General features: G+C 32.8%; 1 protein-coding gene across 1 annotated transcript; it reads left to right on the top strand.

Moving 5' to 3' along the window:
* Positions 1-4,436: 4,436 nt before the first annotated feature.
* LOC145614516 (enoyl-CoA hydratase 2, peroxisomal-like) lies at positions 4,437-20,949 on the top strand. The gene is made up of 12 exons (XM_081669571.1): positions 4,437-4,698; positions 4,811-4,871; positions 8,351-8,373; positions 11,772-11,877; positions 12,810-12,880; positions 16,481-16,553; positions 17,673-17,712; positions 18,471-18,543; positions 18,905-19,055; positions 19,273-19,343; positions 20,349-20,522; positions 20,604-20,949. Exons 2-12 carry the CDS (start codon positions 4,830-4,832, stop codon positions 20,689-20,691), a joined length of 912 nt encoding a protein of 303 aa, XP_081525697.1. The 5' UTR covers positions 4,437-4,698; positions 4,811-4,829; the 3' UTR covers positions 20,692-20,949.
* Positions 20,950-21,170: the final 221 nt, after the last annotated feature.

Genomic DNA, 21,170 nt, shown 5'->3' with positions numbered 1-21,170 from the left:
GGGTAGCACTACTAATTATCAATTTCCATCCGAAATAATCCATTATTATACCCTAACTAGTTAAAGTCCCGTGCAATGCACGGATTTTAATAATTTATATAGTACAATATACAACATTAATTTAATAATTATATATATATAAAAGATTTACTGTAAAATATATACATTCAAAAATATTTCGTTTGAGTGCGTATGGCAAAAATATAATCGCTAAAATGGAAAGTAAATATTAGAGGCAATAGATATTTTTCATAAGGAAAGATAAAGAATGGAGACAAAATTTTTAACCAGTAAGTGACATGTGTCATTATTGGTTTCGCTTTTAGTATTAAGTTATTGATTGATTGATTGATTTGAATAACTAAACCTTATTTTTCCAAATTTATAAACCCTAATCCCAAATTTAGAAACCAAATCACCTAAATGTATGAACTCTTATTCGAACGATTAATAAAACCTAATTTGGTCCCTAATTGATAAGCAATAATTCGATCCCTCAAATCTTAAATTTATTATACCTAAATACTATTATAGATCAAACATCTATTATAATTCTAAGGCTCTAAATTAATTTAAGAACCTTAAACACCTAATTGATTAAAACAAACCCTAAACCTCCAAATAAAAGTCCCTAATTTCCCATTTTAGATAAAGCTAAAATTCCTTAACATGAAGACTTTGAATTATTGATATGATAAACTTGAGACTTGCGTTTATAAATCTAAGAAATATAAAGCCTTTTTAAGATTTTATTTGTTGTTGGAATATCAGGGATGGCGGTGGGTCAGGTCATATGGGAGACTCGCCCCATCCCCGCCTCAATTGGGTGGGGATGGAGGGACGTTTGGTGGGTGATGGAGTGGGGATGGGTATAATAAGTGCACCCGCCACCGGTTGTGGGCAGCGTGGGTTATGGATTTAGAGTAAACCCGCCCCATCCCCGCCATCCCCCATCACCCGTCTCATATCCGCCTGATATTAATTTTTGTAAAGGTTGAAATAAACTCAAAAAAAGTCTAAAATCTAAATACTATAAAAATATACTCCATATAAATTGTTGACATTAACACCGTATGAATTCCACTAAGTAAGTAAATGACAAAAGAGATATGTTAGAAATGATAATTCTTCATATATTATTGTGATATAATATGGCATAACGGTAGCGGGTTTGGGGTGGGTTTGAGGTAGCTAGGTATGGATATCTAAATGGGTGGTGGGGCAGGGATGAATATTAACTTGTACCCGATTAGACGAGTATGGATGTGAATATTATATTGCACCGCCATGGGTGGTGGGGCGGGGATAAGTGTGGAGGCACCATGCTCCGCATTCGACTCGTCCCATTGCTATCCTAAGAATATAGATTGATGAGTGCGCTGCAAACAAAATTTTTTTGGAGAAAACTGGAGGAAACTATTAGTGGATAGTGCTATCCTAACTAGAAAAAAAAGTTAAATATCTATATTTATATTTATATTAAGTTGAATACAAGTTTATCAATATGATAAACAAAATTTGTTTATCAAATGACAAAATTGTAAATTAATCAACAACTTTTTATTAAATAAGGGTCCCACTGTTGTTTATATATTTACGAAAATGTCATGATGACTGGACAATTATGTTGTTTTATTTACCATTTTGCCATTTGATAAACAAATTTTGTTTATCAAATTGATTAAATGGGACTTCCTCGTAGACTACATTTGTGAAAGATTATCTATATAATGTACAACTATATTTAATAATATGAATTAAAATTGATGCAGATTCAATAGGGATCGATCAGAAAGACTTGCGTGGACCTGGTCCACAATAATATTATTGTGGGCCCGAGGTTTATATACACACGCAATTGACATTTATTGAATATAGTGACCCTTATTTTTAACATAGTTATCTTATTTTTAACATAGTAACCTTTTTTTAAAACTAATACGACGTTTAATAATATTGTGAACTTAAAATACAACACTATTACCCTAATTTTAACATAGTGGCCTTTATTATTCATATTGACTAGTATATAAAGTATTTCATTAAAAAAACTAACCACTTAGGTCTATATATTACCAAAATGACTTTATTTCAACATAATGACCTTTTTTTTAATTATAGTAACCTTTTTTTTTATTAATAAAAACAACCATAGTTTCACTAATGTTAGTGGTCCACAATAAATTAGTGTGAACCAGGTCCATTTAAGAATTTGTAGGGATCGAATGGACGGATATGAATCATAAAATATGGAGCACGTGCTAGTGTGGGTGGATGCATGGTAGGTTAGATCCACCACAATCAGTAGTCACTAGTGTACATGTTTTCAGGTAAGACTTTGGCCTTGTTTGGCAAATGGCTGTTGGCGGTTGGTTGTTGGCTGGTTCACTTGGCTTGTTTGACCAGCTGGAATGTTTGGCTGTTTATAATGGCTTTTAAAATTGGCTGTTTAAGCTGGCTGTTTATAAAAGTGTTTGGTAAATTAATTGTTGGTTGTTGGCTGTTTATTAGATAATTGTGGGCCAACAAGCCAAAAGCCAACAAAAAAGCTACTCAAAGCAGCTTTTTCATTTTGGCTTAAAAGCCAGCTTTTTTGCTAACTAAACAGCCAATTACCAAACACATTTTTTGGCTGTTTGACCACCTAAAAAACCCAAAAGCCAAAAGCTAACCAAAAAGCCATCAAAAAGCCAATTACCAAACATGGCCTTTGTGAGTCCGTGACAAGTTTTGAGGAAGACTTACTATACTTCGTACTCCCTCCGTTTTTAATTACTTGCTTCACTTTTCATTTCGGCCATTGTTAATTACTTGCTCCATTTACTTATTTGGAAAGTTTTTACAATATTTAGGGCGTGTTCACATTTACTGAACTGAGCTTAGCTGGATTGAACTGAACTGATTGGAGTTGAACTGAACTAAGCTGAGCTGAAATGAATATTTTATTAGAGAAGGAAATTAGGAGCTAAACTGAACTGAATTGAATTGATTGGAGCTGAACTGAACTGAAATTAAGCTGAAGTGAACAGACCCTAATTTCATTTATTTCAACTAGTGGACCAACAAAAATCATATTTTATTAATTTCAATTTTCAATTTCCCTCTCCACTAATTGTTTTAACGACTTTTGTTTTTTTTACAATTTTTTTATTCTTTTACCAAACCCACTACCTTCATATTTTATATTTCTCCTAAGACTCCTCGCATGAAGAAATGGAGCAAGTAATTAAAAAAGAAGATAGTATATATTACCATCCCCATCCCCGCCTTACATTCTCATCCCCATTTTCGTCTCCATCCCCATTTTCGTCTCCTTACCCACGGCGGGTCCAAAACTCATCCCCATCTCCGCCCTGCCGGGTCCAATTCTAAAATCATCCCCGCCCCATCCCACTCAGATATCCACCCCCACTTAATCCTCGCCCCGCTGGGTTCAATTCTAAAACCATCCCCGCCCCATCCCCACTCAGACCTCCACCCCCACCTAATCCCCGCCCAAGACCTACTTAATCCCCACCTCTAAAATACAACGACACTACATAATATAGATTACAATAAAATAAAAAAAAAATTCATTGTTTATATTACATATTTAATATTTTTAAGAATATAAGTATATTCTAATGTATCATATTTACTACCCCATCCGTTTTTAAATAGTTGCTCCACTTTCCTTTTCCAGTCGTTTTTAAATACTTGCTTCATTTTCTTCTTTGGAAAGATTTTACAATATTTAATTAATTTCTCTCACCTAGTGGACCCAACATAAATCATATTTTATTAATTTCATATTCTCTTTTTTTCTAATTCTCTCCACTATTTTTGCTTTATACAATTTTTTATTCTCCCACCCACCCCACTACCTCCCTATTTTATTACTTTCTCCAATAAGTCCAATTTCTGCTAAAAGTCCGCGCATGAAAAAATGGAGCAAGTATTTAAAAATGGAGAAGTACTTTTATTTACATAATTTTTTTTTATAGATATAAAATAACATTAAAGTATACAATTTTATTTTAAGAAAATACTACTTCTGTTACATATTATTTGCAATGATTTGACATAAAGTAAAGAGTGAAAATATCTTTTTTTTGAAGGGAAAGAGTGAAAATATCTAGTCGTTACAAATAATTTGTAACAGAGGTAGTATATAGATGAGTATGGGGTGGGGATGGGGCGGGTATGAAGCGAGGCGGGTGGGTGGAGGGGGGATGGGGTGGGTACAACCTATATTCACCCCGCCCCAGCACCCATGGCGGGTATAATTTTTATCCACATTCTCGCCCTACCACCCGCCAAATCGAGATCATTGGGACGGGGACGGGGCGAGTCTCCTATTTAACCCGTCCTACTGACATCACTAAGAGTATATAGTACCATCAAATATCTATCCACCAAAGTTATATTCATATCCGCTTTCACTTAAACGGTTGCGGTTGCAGTCGCGGTTACGGTGCACGATCCGACATCCCTAGTTCCCTACCATCAAATCTTAATAGCCTAATTCAATTATGAATCAAGTGCCCAAAAAAATATAATTAATAAATTATGTCCATTTATTGATTTAGGACCGCTTCAGCAGTGTGGGTCAGGGGTGTGACTTTTGGGCATTCGCCATATAATCTGCTTTCACTTCACTCATTTCTCATTAAGTCATTAGGTAGAGAAGAGACTTCTGTTTCAACGTAATTGATTTGGGTAAGTTACATTTACGTTTCAAATTTTTATTATTCAATCAGTTACTTGTATTATTTCTTAATTTTAAGATCAATTTTCAATCAATTTACACTGATTTCTAACATTCAATTAGTTTTCGAAGTATTAATATAATGATCAATCCTGAGCTCGTCCTTGCGCACAAATTTCCTGAGGTAATTTCATCCTTAATTCCACTCTTAAGTTAATAATTTTGTTGCAATCAATCGTTGTTGTTTGTTGATGTGTTGGAATGTTGATTAATTTTATTGTTTATACGATGAATTTGATTTTGGTTATTCAAGTAACGTAAGGTTGCGTCGTTTGGGAATTTATTGTAATTTAATTGTGGAATTTTAATTGATGAATTTCAAATCTAATTCTTGCGTTTGGCGAATTATGTTTCAAATTTAATTCTGGAATTGTTAAACCCAATGATATTGTTGGTAGAAGAAAAGTCAAAGAATTTTGGTATTATCTCCTAAGATTGATGTTGGATGAAGGAGATGGAGGTTGAATATTATAGAGGAGAGAGAAAGAGAGAGTTGTGACTTGTGAGGAATGGTGCAACAATAATATAATGCTAAACATATTACATATACTTCATCCATTTCTTTATAGCTGCAACACTTCCCTAAAATAAAAATATCATAACACTACCTCCGTCCCCAAAAGAACAACCCATTTGGCCTAATTTTAGTCCCAAAAAGAATGATCCATTTGCATTAAAACACTCACCAATTTACAACAATATTTGGGCACAATTAGCTTCCCAATATAAAAATTTGATTTTTCATATAATTTTTATTACTTTCTCTTTCTATTTTTTTAAAAACCCCATGTAAATTTATATTTTTAATATATTTTTACTTCTTTTTATTTAACTTTCTTAATACCCGCGCAATCAACCCAAATGGGTCGTTTTTTCGGGGACGGAGGGAGTAGTTGCAACACACCATAAAAAGAAGGTTTTTGTGGTGAAAATTGTACTATACCTTTATTTAAAGCACATGGCACACTTGATTATACTCCTAACAATCTCTCAAACCCATTTTAAGTGTATTATATCATGCGAGATTCACTTTTTTTAAATACCGTTATAAAGTGTGTGGTGCAAGTATAAAGAAAGTAAGAAACAGAGGAAGTATCAATCAAGTTATGTTATACTCCGCCTTGCCCCTTCAATGTTTGCTCCATTTGCTTTTTGAGAGTAATCTTAAATTACTTTGATGAAAATTGTTAGATTCGTCGTATCATGTAGTTTCATAATATCTAAACTTTTAAAAATATTACTAAGAATCTAACATGCACATAATCCTTTTGTATTTTTTTTTGAATTTGAAATCGGGAAGTAAATTAAGAAAAGTAAATCTTGATGAGTGGAAAATTGGGATTGTAATTTTTACTACCTTCGTTTTAATGTATTTGCAATGATGTGACATTCACGACCATCTAGGTAAAATTTGTTTGAGTGGTAAATGGAGAGTGAAAAAATAAAGTTACAAGTGATAGGAGAGAAATAGAAAGAATGACTAGTAAAAAAAGAAAGGAAACATTTGTTGTAAATATTTGTATTATCCATTCGTGGAAAATGTCGCAAATAAAAGGTACTCCCTCCACTCCTTTTTATAGTTCCCATTTGGAATCTTGACACTATTCATAATGTGAGAGAATGTTCTAAATTACTCTTAATATATAAGACATAACAAGTCATTTTGGGTCTTATTTGATTCGTCTCGATTAATAGATTATTAATATTCAATTGTTAAATTTTTTAGTAATAAGCAATTAACGATATTTATGGTAAAAGTGTTGTATTGAAAAACGTGCAAGTCCAAGTGGGAATTATAGAAAGGTGCGGAGGGACTAGTATATAAAATAGTCAGACTTTTTTTTTAAAAAAAAAAATGGAAAAGGACAAAGTAACCAATGTGGTGTTTGTGAAGATAGTATGTAGATTAAAAGTTAGAATCATGCATGGGAAAATTCAATTAGTAAAAAATTATATAAAAAAAAACTTTATGAAAAGGGAAAAAAGTATTAAATTTGGCACATCTACTATAGGAAAATGAGAGGGAATTTTTTCTACCATATTTGGGAAAATTTTACTCCCTCTATCCTTGTTCTTTTTGTTTAGGAAAGTTAAGAAACTTCTTCCTTTTTGAAATCTTTCCATATAAGGTAAAAAAAGACTCTAGGATTTTTCTTCTATCTATTTGGTGAATGTGCCAAACTTTATTACTTTTTTTCTTTTATGTACAATTTTTATACAGTTTTACAATAATTGAATTTTCCCATGCATGATTTTAATTTTTAATCATCATTCACTCTTTCCAAACACCACATTAATTACCTTGTCCTTTATTTTTTTCATTTTTCTTTTGTTTGGACTATTTAATGTAAAGTAAGAATCTCTATTACTTTCCTAAAAAAAAAAAAAAAACTTTATTACTTTAATTGTTTCTCACTCATAGTATTCACGTTTCTAATTTGCTCCTCGATTCCAAACGAGAAGAACAAAAAGATTGGAGAGTAAATAGTAAGAACTTTTTGGAATTTTCTAATCGGGAAAGGGAAGAACAAAAAGGATAAGAGGGAGTAGTTTAAGATATTAACAGTCAAATGGGTTTCTTGGAGACAGTGAAAAAGTAATAGGGGCTAACAGTATAGGACCAACGTAAAATACACCTACCTATTAGTTCTTGTGTTCAAATATCTAAGTGAAAAAAAAGGAAAAGATAGGCTATTTTCTTCTCATGTTGTTGGTAAGTAGAGCATTGTTGGATTACATTTACTTTATCCACAGTGTCTATATTCCCAAATCACCACTATCGGATATCATCTTGTTTGATAGATTTTTGCCAAAAAGTAAAAAAAAAATAAAAAAAAGAATGAATATATAAGGAAGACTTAGTAGTCCAAACCACCTATAAACCTAGAGAAGGTCCAATCCTAAAACCAATTAAGAATGGGAGTAGTAGTTCCTCAAGCTTATATAATTTTTTCGTCTTTGATGTTGGACAACTAGCATATGCACACTGCACAACATGGAATTTTATATACTTTTCCTCACATGTGAGGGCACTTAGTATTTGGAGCACACTAGAAAGATAATCGAGTAATCAACTATAGTCCTCTTTGTTGGACAGAGTCCAATCCTTATCCAGTGCCATGATTTAGATCTAGATGCCCACATGGGCTATGATACCATGTTGAATTTGAGAAAATATTGAAATTAAGTCTGGACTACTTAAAGATAAGGGGAGTTTAGACCACCTACAAGCCCAAAAGAGGTTATATTCCAAAGCCAATTGGAAATGGAAAGAGTAGCTCTTTAAGCTTGTGAAGTGGTCATAATTTCTCATCATCTTCAATAGTTCAATGTGAGACGACTTACATGTGCACAACATGGTGTATCAACATATCTTTTACTTTTTATAATCTACAACGTGTTTTTAACATGACTTTTGACTTCCATAGATTACGTAGTTGATGTCTATCTTATGTGACTTATACTAACTCATGTAAATCATCCATTTGTTAGGTGAATGTAACAACTCAATCATCTAGTATTTAGTTATCTTATGTTGTCTGACTTGTCACTTTGTTCTGAATTGATGATGCATGTAACTAATGATGCTGATGCTGCTTGCAGACGAAATATCAGTATTCTGAGAGGTACTTTTAACTTTTATGCCCCTATTTTCTCTTTGTTCCTCAATTCTGTCAAATTTCTTTCATATTTTGAGAAATTTTCCTTTACCAGAATTGTAGACCCAAAACTAATAATTTTATGATAAAAAAAACTTATTATCAACAGAGTTAACACACTTCCTTCCCAAGTTAATTCTTTCTAGTGTGAAGTAAATCAGTTATGGAAGGGAGTAAGCTTTCCTAACTACTGTTGAAAGTTCTTGCCTTCTATGATAGTCTCCTAGTATCCAAAATCAAACTTCTACACACACGTTTGGTTATAAGAAATGATGGTAATTGTATTAGGTAATAAACTAATAAATATGTGTGGAAGGAAAGTCCCATTTCATAATTTTTAACTATACCCAATTTAAGATATGGGCAGAATTCTGTGAAGAAGTCAAATTGGACAAACATTAATGAGTGGAGAGTACAAAACAAGGAGATTTAATTGGTTTGATGGATTGCCTCTTTTCAGATAATTTCTTATCTACATTCTGATTAGAGCTGGTAAAACACGACACGAACCAGACAAGGGAAAAATTAAGTTAGTGTCAAGGTTTTACAACACGTTTAGTTAAATGGATCAACACAAAACAACACGTTTTATTAAACAGGTCAGCTTAGTGTTGAGAATTTTATTATGAAACTAACACGAATCAACATGCTTAAGAAAGTTAATCAATAATTTATGGATTTTGTCATGAATATCTACAATGGGGCTAACATTTTTTACTTGTAATATGACAACATGACACGAACCGAACACAAAATAAGCGGGTTAATGTCAAGGGTTTTGACACGGTTAGTTAAACGGGTCAATGTGACACGACACATTTATTAAACAGATCGGGTTAGTGTTAAGGTCCTCCAACCCATTTAACTTCGAACACGAACACAAGAATGGTCCGACACAAGTCACACAACACGTTTGCTAGCTCTAACTGTAATAGTTTGATGTTTGCACCTGAATTTATGTCCTAAGCTAGTAGTGTCCAAGAAATTAGTAACATAAGTTATGAGAGATGGTATGGGTGGTGGACCTGAGAGTTAGGACTGTAGGAGAACCATCTTGCTTGTCAAACTTAGGGGGAAGGGTGGCTTATGTCTCAAGAATCTGTATCTAAGACATTTTCTTGGTAGGAAAATGGTTTTGTCTGTTTCCTCTTGATCCTGCATCCTTTTGGCACCATGTAACCGGTAGCAGGTATACATTTGATAAGGTTGATGAAGCTGCAAGTGCCTCTTTCTCTAATCTTGGAAACCTATAAAGTTGGAGGGTTTGGGGCTGGGGTAAGATCAAAATTTGAATTATGGGCAGGGCTATTAAGAGATAATAAAGACTACTAGACGAGGAATGAGATGAAAAAGGACTGAAGCAGCCATTTTCCACTTCTTTACTTAATTATTTACCTCTTTACTTTTCGTTATTACCTAGCTCACTTGTCTTTAACTACACCTTTTCTTTTGTCTTTTCATATCGGGAAGGCAATGTTCCCTGGATTCTAAGTTTCTAAGTTCTAAGGCAGTGTTTTGGGTGGTAATACTATAGCACGTTTTCATCGACTCTGTCTTTGACTCCCTCTATCAACCTGATATGATTGATCACCTAGCTCACAGAGGAAAGGCTATTGAAACTCATATCCTCATTCCATCTATAACTTATCTTATAGTAGATTGTTATGTATAAGAAGATCTTGGACTGAGGTTTTGTCAAACATATGATTATTTGATTCAGATATTTACTAGGTATTTATCCAGGCTGTGTGTTTGGATAAAATCAACAGTAAACACTGCTGATAGAAACCCAACGAGTGTCTTTATCCTAATGTGTACTCTTTGTTTTGGCGGTGAGGAGTCCGGAAGCTTTATTGCTTTGATATTGTACATTGGTGTCATCATGGTTGTCAATTGGATTTGTTCATGGTATCGTATGGAGCATTTGCAGGTGCATTAGATAATTTTTACTCTGTAAGATACAAAGGGGACGACATTCTTTCTGGAGGAGGGGGAACTCCTATGGCCAGGGACGAAGCTAGAACTTTATCCTACTGTGGGCTAATTCAAATCCTTCTAATCACTAAAAGTTTTTTTATAATATTATTAATTTACTTTGGTTATAAAATATTAAAACTGCACAAGTATATTAAAGTTAAGTCCCTGAGTTTATAGTATGAGGTAAAGACCCAATAATAAAATTGTAAACTCTAAAATCAATTGCTTGAGGTCTGTAGACTCTGTACCTTTTGTTTTGCAAGAAAGAAAAGCAAAATAACTAAAACTTCAAAAATAAGGTGCCCTAGTATCACTAGGTTTGTTTGTTTTTTTATTTTTTTTTCCCATATTTTCTTATGCGATGATAGAGGATTGGATTCTTGGGAATTGGTTTGTTAAAATTTGTCATTTAACTTATTTAATTCCCAAAATCCCAAGAAGTCAATTTCGGGCCAAGTACTAATCATCGGTCCTTTTGGTGAGACTACACACATGACACAACACAGCCCCTGTATTCCTTTCCTTTCCTTTTCTTTTTAGGTTGGGTTGAGCTTGTTTAGTGGATTGAATGCTTCTTAAAGGCTGATCCTGGGCCCTGAAGGTCCCTTTATAGCTCTGCTCTTGCCTTCGGCAAACCATTGGTTGTTGTGAATGGATGACTGGAATTTTCAAGACAGACATTTTATATGGTAGTCTTTGTGGGAATGAGTGGTGTTTCTTTGTAGTGTTATTTCTATAGAGTTGGAAAGGGAGCGGACAGGGAACCGCTCAACCAGGTAGTTTTCTATGCAGCTGGGCGGTAAAGATTCAACTATCGCATCATATTATATTTTATGGCTTAGTTTAAAGCTGTATTTGGCATGATTGCTCTTGAGATGTTTTGTTATAGGCTGATTTTCTAATTTAGTATTTCTGATTTAACAAGACAAATGAATAAACATAAAAGCTTGATGTTTGATTGATAATGGCAAAAGAAGTTGCAAAATTATAAAGTTAATAGCTGTAGACTATAACTCTCAAATAATGGCTTGAGGCCATAACCCTCTAGGTTTCCCAATGCCAATTTCAGCCTAATTTTTCCTTTCTTCTCTCCCTGTTTTTATACTAAGGCTTAAGACTATTAACCTATTAATACTAGACTTCCCAAATTGCCCCTCCTAAAGTTAGTCTATTGCATGTTTGCATTAGCCTTTCTTTCAGCTGAGCAGGTCTTATAAAAATGGGTTTATTTTCCCTTGTAACTAATTAATTAGTAGTACTTATTTTCTATCCAGATAAATAAGATTATTATTCTCCATCTTTGTATAAGAGTGGCATATGCTTTGAGTACATTGAATATGTCTTCTGGTTTCCATTTCACAGTAGTTGGAATGTTTCTTTGAATACAGAGATGCAGCTTTATATGCACTTGGTGTTGGAGCATGTGGGACTAACGCAGTTGATGCCAATGAATTGAAGTATGTTTACCATGGTGATGGTCAACAATTCATCAAGGTACTGATAATTCCTTTTCCCTGCATGACTTTTGTTCGATTTATTTCGCTAGTTGTTGCTAAATGTTTATTGTCATGTATTTCATTTTTATTCAATGATATAAGATTATAGTTGAACTTCCTAGAATTTTTTTCCAATAATATGCTTGCTTAGGCAGTAGTTTATACAGCCTATATGGCTATAAATCAGAACTTTTTGCTGTATAACAAACTGTCAACTGTCAAGGCAAATCTGAATAATATGGAGTGGTTTTTCACAAGACAGGATTTTGCCTAAAGAGTATCATTTTCTCTTTGGAGAGTGAAGATACAGACTCAACAACCTAATGCACAAGGCTCTCACCTTTTTGGGGCTTTTTGATGATGTGATTTCAAATTGCATTGATACCTTGTGGTTGCAAAGATTTCTGTTAATGCTAGGACGTATGAAGAAAGTAAATTGAAATATGTTGGTTTTGGCTATTCTAAAAACAAGTGTTCCACTTTCTTTGTTTTAGTTTCTTAAATTATAAATACAACCTTCTTTAGTTATTTCTGTATCAGTATCTTTTTACATCAAGCTTTTCAAGACAAACTAAAGTAGGATTGAAGGAGTACTATAATGTGAAAAATTCAATCCTGCAAGCAAAATGAGCTCCTACAAGAAGCTTGTTTCTTGTGCTAGTGATTGTTCCACTTCAGTAACAGTGTTCTGTTGGCTTCCAATGAGTAACTTTTTCCTCAATATTTTTGGTTATATATGTTCAGATTTTATTTTATTATTTATTTATTTTTTCGGGAGTGGTATAGTGAATGAGGATAAAAATCTTGTTTTCATTGATATGACTTGTTTCTTTGGTTAATCTACATCATATTTTCAGTAACTATTAAATTGCAGCAGATAAATAGAAACACATGCAGTAACATTGAATTTCTTTATTGACAATCGTGCAGGTCTTGCCTACATTTGCAGCTATATTTTCCTTAAATTCTGATCCTAATCTTTTCAATATTCCAGGAATGGAGTGAGTGTTTTGTTCCTTTTTATTTACCTAATATGTCTTTTAATTATACCTCGTAACCAGCTCTGTTTCTTATTAATTGACACACCTCATTTAGGTACACAAACTAGATTAGAATCCGTGCCATGCACGATAATTTCACGACATTTGATTACAGTTTTTTTTTTTTTTTTTTTTTTTTTGTTATAAAAATAACATAGATAAAAAACAACTATAATATATTTATTTTGTTCGTATTTTGCAATAGATAATAAGATAAATCACTGAATATAATGTAAGTGTCAATTAGACAAATGGCTAAAATGAGTATATTAATAATACATATTAGACCATCTAAGTGTTTAAAAAATTCGATGATAAGTTGATACCTTAGTATTATTTTTTTTCTTTTTATTAACCAATTGCTATGTAAGTATTGTAAAATTATGCATTACACACAAAGGAATAATAACCCTGATTTAATTTTAAAAACCCCGAAGTATGATAATCAGAAAATAATATATTGGTGATAAAAAATATAAATATATTTTGTATTAATCAAATTGTCTTACATGATTACATATAGAGATTAAATGTTTGTAATAATGTTAAGTTATGTTGTTATACTCCCTTCATTTTTATGTTCTTTGCGTAAAATTGGTCAAGAAACCAAATAAAACATTTTATATTAAAAAAAAAAACCACAATTTTAAAAAACCAAATTTCCATTTTATAATAAAACAAATATGATTAAAAAGTGAGAAGCTAAAAATTACACTGGAACATAAATTATTGTGCAATTTATATACTTGGTGGTAGTGGAAAATATAAGTAAATACTCCATAATGCATAAACAATTAGAAATTTTAAAAATTTAAATAAGAATATTTTGAAATTTATTAATGGAAAATATTGAAAAAAAATCAAATAAATGCTCCAAATATATTATTTTATTTATGCTGTACAAATCATCGTACGGAGAACTACGTTTATAAAGTGACTGCACTTAAGCTTAGCTAAGATATATATGATTCATATTTTTCCATTTTTCTTTTGAGTTTTCCAATTTTAAAGGAGTGTTCATGGAGAATATCTTAAAATGATTTGATATTACCCCTAATTTGACTTTTAAAATATTATTGATTCTAAAAATATATTTATAATTGATTAATTTGTTTAATTCCTATTTAGGAAAGAATTAATTCTAATATGTGATTCTTTTGCATGCTTTATATTGGAGGAAATATGTATCTAAAAAATTTATAATAATAAAAAAAAAAAAAAGAGGGGAGGGGATTTTGGAGGGAACAAATAGTACCAGAAAGTGATATGTGACATTTGTAGTGTCTGTTTTATTATTGAATATTGATTAAGAAGGGTGAGAGTGTGAAGTAAAGTACAAAAATACCCTAACATAATTACCCACCCTTGCCTCTAAGCTCTAACCCTCCTACCCTTCTCCTTCTTCAACAAATTACCGGTCACGCAGTCATCACCATGGCACAACCCTCACCTTCCTAAACTCAACCATATCTTCTCGCTGTCCTTATTGTCTCCATTACTATTACCGGTCCACACCTGTCAAGGCGTCAACTGCCTTCAACCATTAAGGCCATCAGGCCCACACCACTGTCTCACATTGCCTCTTGCTGAAACATCAACCATAATCCTCTATTCAATTTAGTTAAAACATCAAAGCCCTTGTCTTCTATTCCAAACACGGCACTCGTTGCAACTCGCCATTATTGCTTCTCCATCATTGGAATTCATGCCAACAAGAAAGAATATTTAGGAAGAGATCTATAAAATTGAAAAGAGGAACTGAAGATGGGAAACTTATATAATTAGGTTAGAGAAAGAGTGGAAGAAAGGGAGGAAAGACTAGGAGTTGAGGGTGCGACGGTGAGGGAGTAAAGAATTTGGCAATGGTGGTGGAGATAGAAGTCGGCAACGAGAACAACAAAGAGAGCTAGCACTAGTTGTTGGAGGGAGGAGAAAGAACACCGACAATAGTAGTGGTTGGATGGAGGATAGAGAAATTTGGATGTTGGTAGATATAGGGAGAAAAATCATAGTAGTGGTTGGATGGAGGATAGAGAAATTTGGATGTTGGTAGATATAGGGAGAAAAATCCCATGGTGGTGGCTTGTACGAGGGAGGAGAGGAGAGAGACTAGGTCAGTGCAGAGGATAGAGAAGGAGTAGTAAGATAAAATTGACATTTAACCTTTAAAAAACTACCAAAATAGAAATGTGTTGATTAAAAAAACTTCCCAAAAGGGATTACTTGTTAACCAATTTGGAACAGAGGAAGTGTATGTTTGTTATTGGAGTGTTGCTGGTCAATTTGTGATCCATTGGTGAGTTATACTCCTTTCGTTTCTATTGCATGCATGAAAAGGGCCTTTAGCATTTGTGGTGTTATGTAATTGGTAATCTTTTAAATTCTCATATTAGCATGACTTTGTTTTATTGATTGCATATCTCTGTCTTTGTGCGCGGGATTAATTGACACTTACTTTTTAAAGGGAAATTGGTAATGTAAGATGGAAATATTTTGTGAAATAATGAGAGACAACATTTACCTTTCATGTGGACACCATTTGTTCAGCCCTTGGCTTCCATACTCCATCTGTGTTTTAATAAGTGTTACAATTACCAAATCTGGCCTTGTTTTAATAAGTGTTACACTTTCCTTTTTGGCAAAAATCAACATTAAAAATATTATATCTCTCCTCTCATGGTCCCCACCCAAACCCACGACTATTTTTTTTTTTTATTATTATATCTTTCCTCTCACATTCATTACTTTTCAATAAACTGTTTATTTCACTATCTTTCTTAAACAATTTATTTTTTTAATACTTTAACTACTCTACTTACCTCTTACTTTATTTAAGTCAATTAAATTGCCTAAAACTATGAGCCGGTCAAACTATAACACTTAAAAAAACACAGAGGGAGTCATAGAGATAATATTTTGAAAACCACGTCCCTTTGTATGTTTAAATGGTTGTGTGACAGCAGTTTTTAGACTTTTAGTACCTTTTTCTTATTATGTCATAAAATCTTTATATTATAATGCCATTAATGACCATGCATGTGAGGTTTAATAACAATACATTTACGTCGGAACCCTAAAAGGACTACAAATTAGTGTTATGTCAAGCTTTATAATTTTAAGTTTCAACAACTTTTTTTAATTGGCAAAGAAAAAAAAAACACATAAAGTCTTTTATTAACAATGTATATCTAATCTCGTAACAATAATTAAAGTTTAATTCATATACGGAATATATATATTAGGTATGTGCATGATACAACTAGGATAGGTAAATTGTTGACAATAAGTTAAAGCAAATGTTCATGATATAGGTATGTTGACAGCTTTTAAGCATATTAAAAATCTGTGGCAATCATACAATAAATCTATTTTTTACATTGATGTAATAAGATGGCGCCAAATGTTATGATAGCATTTTAAAATGACTTCTAATCATATATTTATTTTATTTGATTTAAATGCCTTATTAAATAGAAACAGAAGGAGTATAGATTTCACCAATTCAAAATTTAATTATGACAATAGCCTAATTAAGTTTTCTTATCTTATGATCCATTTCAGGTATGATCCACGACTTCTCCTGCATGGACAACAATACATAGAAATTTACAGGCCACTTCCATCGAACAGTTGTGTAAGGTTTTTTTATTTATTTATTTTTATTTTTATTTTTATTTTGGCCAAATATGCTTTATTACTTACCAATGAGAGGTAGTACTAACACCAAAACACATCATGCAATTTGGCTTAGTTTCCAAAATTTGCGTCAGTATCACTGTCACCTACCCCCCACCTTCTTGGAAGAGTTGAAAGACAGACCCTTCGTGTGCAGGAACCTAAGCTCACAACAGAAGCAACTGCATCATTTCAGCTGAACTTCTACTAGAAACCTTGAACATTTCATTTCTAAAAAAAAATGCCATTGTCAACTAGAGCTCCAGTAAATTCCTTCTGATCTGCCAAGCTAATTGATCCTTCAAAGAACAAGCCTTTTGGCTTCTGATTTAAGTTGCTTTTGTCTGCAAGCCTTTGCAGCCCATTGCAAGATTTGCAACTCCTTTTGAAACCTCAGAACTGGCCTAGCACTCTAACAGCTTTAAACAATGTTCACCCTAGCAGAGTAAGGACAAGCAAATATAGATGTACAGTAGACTCTGCAGCCCCATCACATAACACACACTGCCCATCAGTAGAGACATTTTACTGAATTGTTATGTAACCTGTTCAGAATAGCATGCCAAGCTATAAAAATACTCTTTAGGCGACATTTTATGTTGTTTAAGGTTTCTTTAGCTGTATTAAATGATTATACTGCTTACACTTGGTGTCCTATATACTTATTTTTGGACAATGTAGTTAAGTCCTCTCATTTTTCTCTCCCTCACCCATACAAATGCTAGAGCCTACAAATAATTACTACTCTATGCCACCTGATCCCCGAAGCTTATTGAGGATGCCCATCAGAAGTGCCATCCAAAACTAGTCTGTATAACTCTCAAAGATATCATCTTGTTGATCACATCATTTATTTAATTCCTGTTTCTCAACTGAGGCCGAGGAAACTTGTTGATCCTTGTAATGCATTTGTATTATGTAATAAAATTTCTAGGGACTGTATCTTGTTGCATTGACTTTTCCCCACCATTTCGCCTCCAGTAAATCAAGTCCTTGGAACTCAGGATTCACATCTTTCTGTAGTTCTCAGAATGTTTAGTAGCAGCAGCTGCTAATTTCACTATTATTTTGTATGCAGATACGAAATACAACAAGAGTTGCTGGGTTGCATGATAAAGGTTTGAAATCCTTCGTGAACGTTATTTCTAGAAATTTACAGTTACAAAGTGGCATCTAGAGCTTTAGTTGATTTTGGTTTGCAAATCAAGAGAAATTGTATTTTAAGTTAAGTGTTTTTAGTCTAAATCTTGGGATTTAATTTTCAAAATTGTATTTATATATCTTCAGAAATAAGGTGTAATTTCAAAAAAAAAAAAAAAAAAAGAAAAAAAAAAAGAGAGAGAGAGAGACCCTAATTAAAACTGGATTTCTTATTTGAAAAAGCTGATTTTCGGTAGAGAGAGAGAGAGGTCTGAAATACTTATATATATAATTATTTTTATCATTTTCTCATTAATTAATTAATTTAGGAGAGATTGGGTATAATAGAATGGAAATGTGATTGTTTATTGATTAATTTCAATAAAAGTTTGTAGTAGTTATGTGACAATGTGCATTCAAGTAAGAAGTATATAAATGTAAAGTAGAAAGAAGTTTGTTTCATTGAAGAATTTGACTTAGTTAGATACGGATACCTGTTAATCTATGAATGTAGATCTTGTTTTGGTGATTTTGATGCAAATATACATAATTTCAGATCAGTGTTAATTCTACAAAAGAGTAGTATAATGCAATTGAGATTAATTTAAATAGCAATTTCGGGTGAAGGAAAAAAAAGAGCAGCTTGCAGAAGATGATTTTCTCAAAACTTACTGCTGAAATGACTCACTTAGATAAGCTGCTTTATTGAGCAACACTTTTTTTTTTTTTTTTGTAGGTAAAGCAGCTATCCTGGAAATAGAAATGACAAGCTATGATGAAGATTCTAAGGAACCACTTTGCATGAACAGGTTAGTGCTTTATTTAATGGTACTCCCTCTCTTTTCTTTCTTTTCTTTTTTTTTTTTTTTTTGCGTGCCCCAGTTTGACCGGCACACTTGCCAATGCACGACTTTGACTAATGATATCTTTAACTATCCATAAGTATAAATTATAAATAGTTGAAATTTGGGAACTATGTGTTGAGACGATTCTAACAAAGTAACAAGTACTCATTGATTATATTATATTCTACGTACAATGTACAAACATTGGTCAAAGCGTTGCATGTGAATAGTGCCAAAGTCAAACTAGGGCACTTAAATAAAAAACGGAGGGAGTACATGTCAATCTTTTACATGAATGACTAGGTTTAAAATTTCTACTTTTCAGGAGCACAATCTATTTTAGAGGTGCTGGTGGTTTTTCAAGGTCTTCTCCACCCTATACTTTCACAAATTATTCAGGGACCCAGCTTCCAGCCATTAAGATCCCCAAAAGTCAACCATTTGCATCATTTGAGGATGTTACTAGACCATCTCAGGTCTGTTATTCTAGTTGATTCTTTATAAATCACATGACTTATTGATCATGTCCTGTTTCACTTATATATTCTGAAGCCATCACATAAAATGTTAAACACTTAGACATCTTTGCCTGATAGGTACATGTAACTCGTGGTGTTTATCTTACTTAAGATCATGCAATCTCTATAGAATTTGAATAAATTAACAACAATTGCTAATTATGCTGTTATGCAGGCATTGCTATACAGACTCTCTGGAGATTATAATCCATTGCATTCTGATCCTATGGTTGCAGAGACGGCAGGGTATGGTTTTCTTGATGATAATTTCATTTGTATATGTGACATGTCATCCATGTCTATCCCTAAATCGTTTAAGTGAGGAAGGGGTAAGATGGATGTTTGTTTTGTATGTTGTACTGCCTCGTTTGTGAATGTTATGTCGACATATTCACACTCAGTGGAAGTTACTTTTACAGCTAAATAAATCATCTTCAGGTGGTGGATGTTGTAAAAAAGAAAATTATTCTGAGTGATATCTATTTCATAGTGATTGCTTGCACGCTCTATATGTATTCGGAATGTGCTTCACGTCTGTTTTTTGAGCTCATACACCATTATATATCCCTGGCCTTCTAGATAAGCTTGTCATCTCATGCCATGGAAGTGAAATAGTGAGTACTTATTCAATTTGAATGTTTGTATTTGTTAGACAATTTCTAAAGATTCATCTCTTGCAATTATCTAATTACACTAGGTGCATTGGTCTGCTGGCTCCACTCATCTAATCTTTAAGGCTCAAGAATTCCTTTCGTTTTAAAAACCTTATTAAGTTATAATCTACTTCCTCCATTTCTTTTCAGCTGACACGTTTTGACGTTGGGCACTATTCACGGAAGTTACTTTACCTTTATTTTTTTGCAATTTATTGTTTACAAAAACAAAAAAAACAGTCATGTGGGTCTAGTTAGATTAGTCTCAAAATCTATTTTCTAAATATCTATTATTTTGAAAATTTTTGCTTATTAATAATTGAAGATGTTAATTCTTGATATTATGCATTGGCAAACATATCTACAGTAAATAAATAAAATGTGTCAAGCTGTCAACTAAAATGAAGCTGAGGAAGTATATAGTTTTGATGTACCCTACATACGCCTTGTTCTTACCTTATCTTCTCATATTTCCCCCAAAAGTATTGTGTGTGTGTGCTCGTGTGCATGTTGGAGGAGGGGTGTTCAACTTGCTGCTGACGTAAATTTCTCCGTTATGTATTCTGTGTCTGATATGTACATTGTCTATATTGCACAGGTTTCCACGTCCCATATTGCATGGACTCTGCAGTCTTGGTTATGCAATCAGAGCTATTATTAAATGCATTTGCAAAGGGAACTCAGACATGGTCAAGAGTTTATCAGGTCGGTTTCTTCTGCATGTCTTCCCTGGTGAAACTTTGATCACAGAAATGTGGCTTGAAAGTTTGAGGTATGATTGCAACTTAACTTTAAGTGATATATAACTGGTGTTTTTGGGTCAAGTTTTCTGATTGTTTACTTGAATGAGCAGGGTTATATATCAGGTAAATGTGAAGGAGAGAAACAAAGTGGTGCTTTCAGGTCATGTTGATCTTAATCATTTACCTTCGCATCTGTGAATCATCAACTATATTTCACACAGTATCACTGTATTGTCTTTATTGATTGCTTTACAGAGGTTGTGCTACTATAAGGTAATAAAGGTTCGGTTGAACTTGGCTGTTAAGCTTTTGTTTAGTGTAACAATAATAAATGGTGTTCTTTCTGTTGTTTTTGTCATCAAAACCTGTAATTCAATTATGTTGTACTTAACCTAATATGTACATGTATAAGTAATATTGGTTCTATGGGAACATAATTTATTAATTTATTTAGTATTTTTTTTTTCCCGATTGATTGATTGTTAAGAGGATATTTTTGCTTGATTGTTGATCAAGTAGAATCTTCTGATTTATATATTTAATTTAATTTTTGTATTTTTTATATCTAGTTGTAAAGGAACACCCTAGAAGAAGCATGTGGGAATGGCATAACTGGAAAATTTTTATGATTATATTCTTTGCTTCATTGCTCCATCTTTTTCTGGGTTGACGATTCC

Source organism: Chenopodium album, chromosome 25 (genome assembly GCF_948465745.1).
Source record: "Chenopodium album chromosome 25, dcCheAlbu1.1, whole genome shotgun sequence".
Taxonomy (NCBI): Eukaryota; Viridiplantae; Streptophyta; class Magnoliopsida; order Caryophyllales; family Amaranthaceae; genus Chenopodium; species Chenopodium album.
This window is presented reverse-complemented; position numbering and strand designations above follow the sequence as displayed.

What these genes read in the sequence shown, in the direction of transcription:
- LOC145614516 (XM_081669571.1), top strand. Translation starts at nt 4,830, where the DNA reads ATGATCAATCCTGAGCTCGTCCTTGCGCACAAATTTCCTGAG. An exon ending in ATGGTCAACAATTCATCAAG is followed by an intron (nt 11,878 to 12,809) that starts GTACTGATAATT and finishes ACAATCGTGCAG; the next exon opens with GTCTTGCCTACATTTGCAGC. An exon ending in ATGTGGCTTGAAAGTTTGAG is followed by an intron (nt 20,523 to 20,603) that starts GTATGATTGCAA and finishes TTGAATGAGCAG; the next exon opens with GGTTATATATCAGGTAAATG.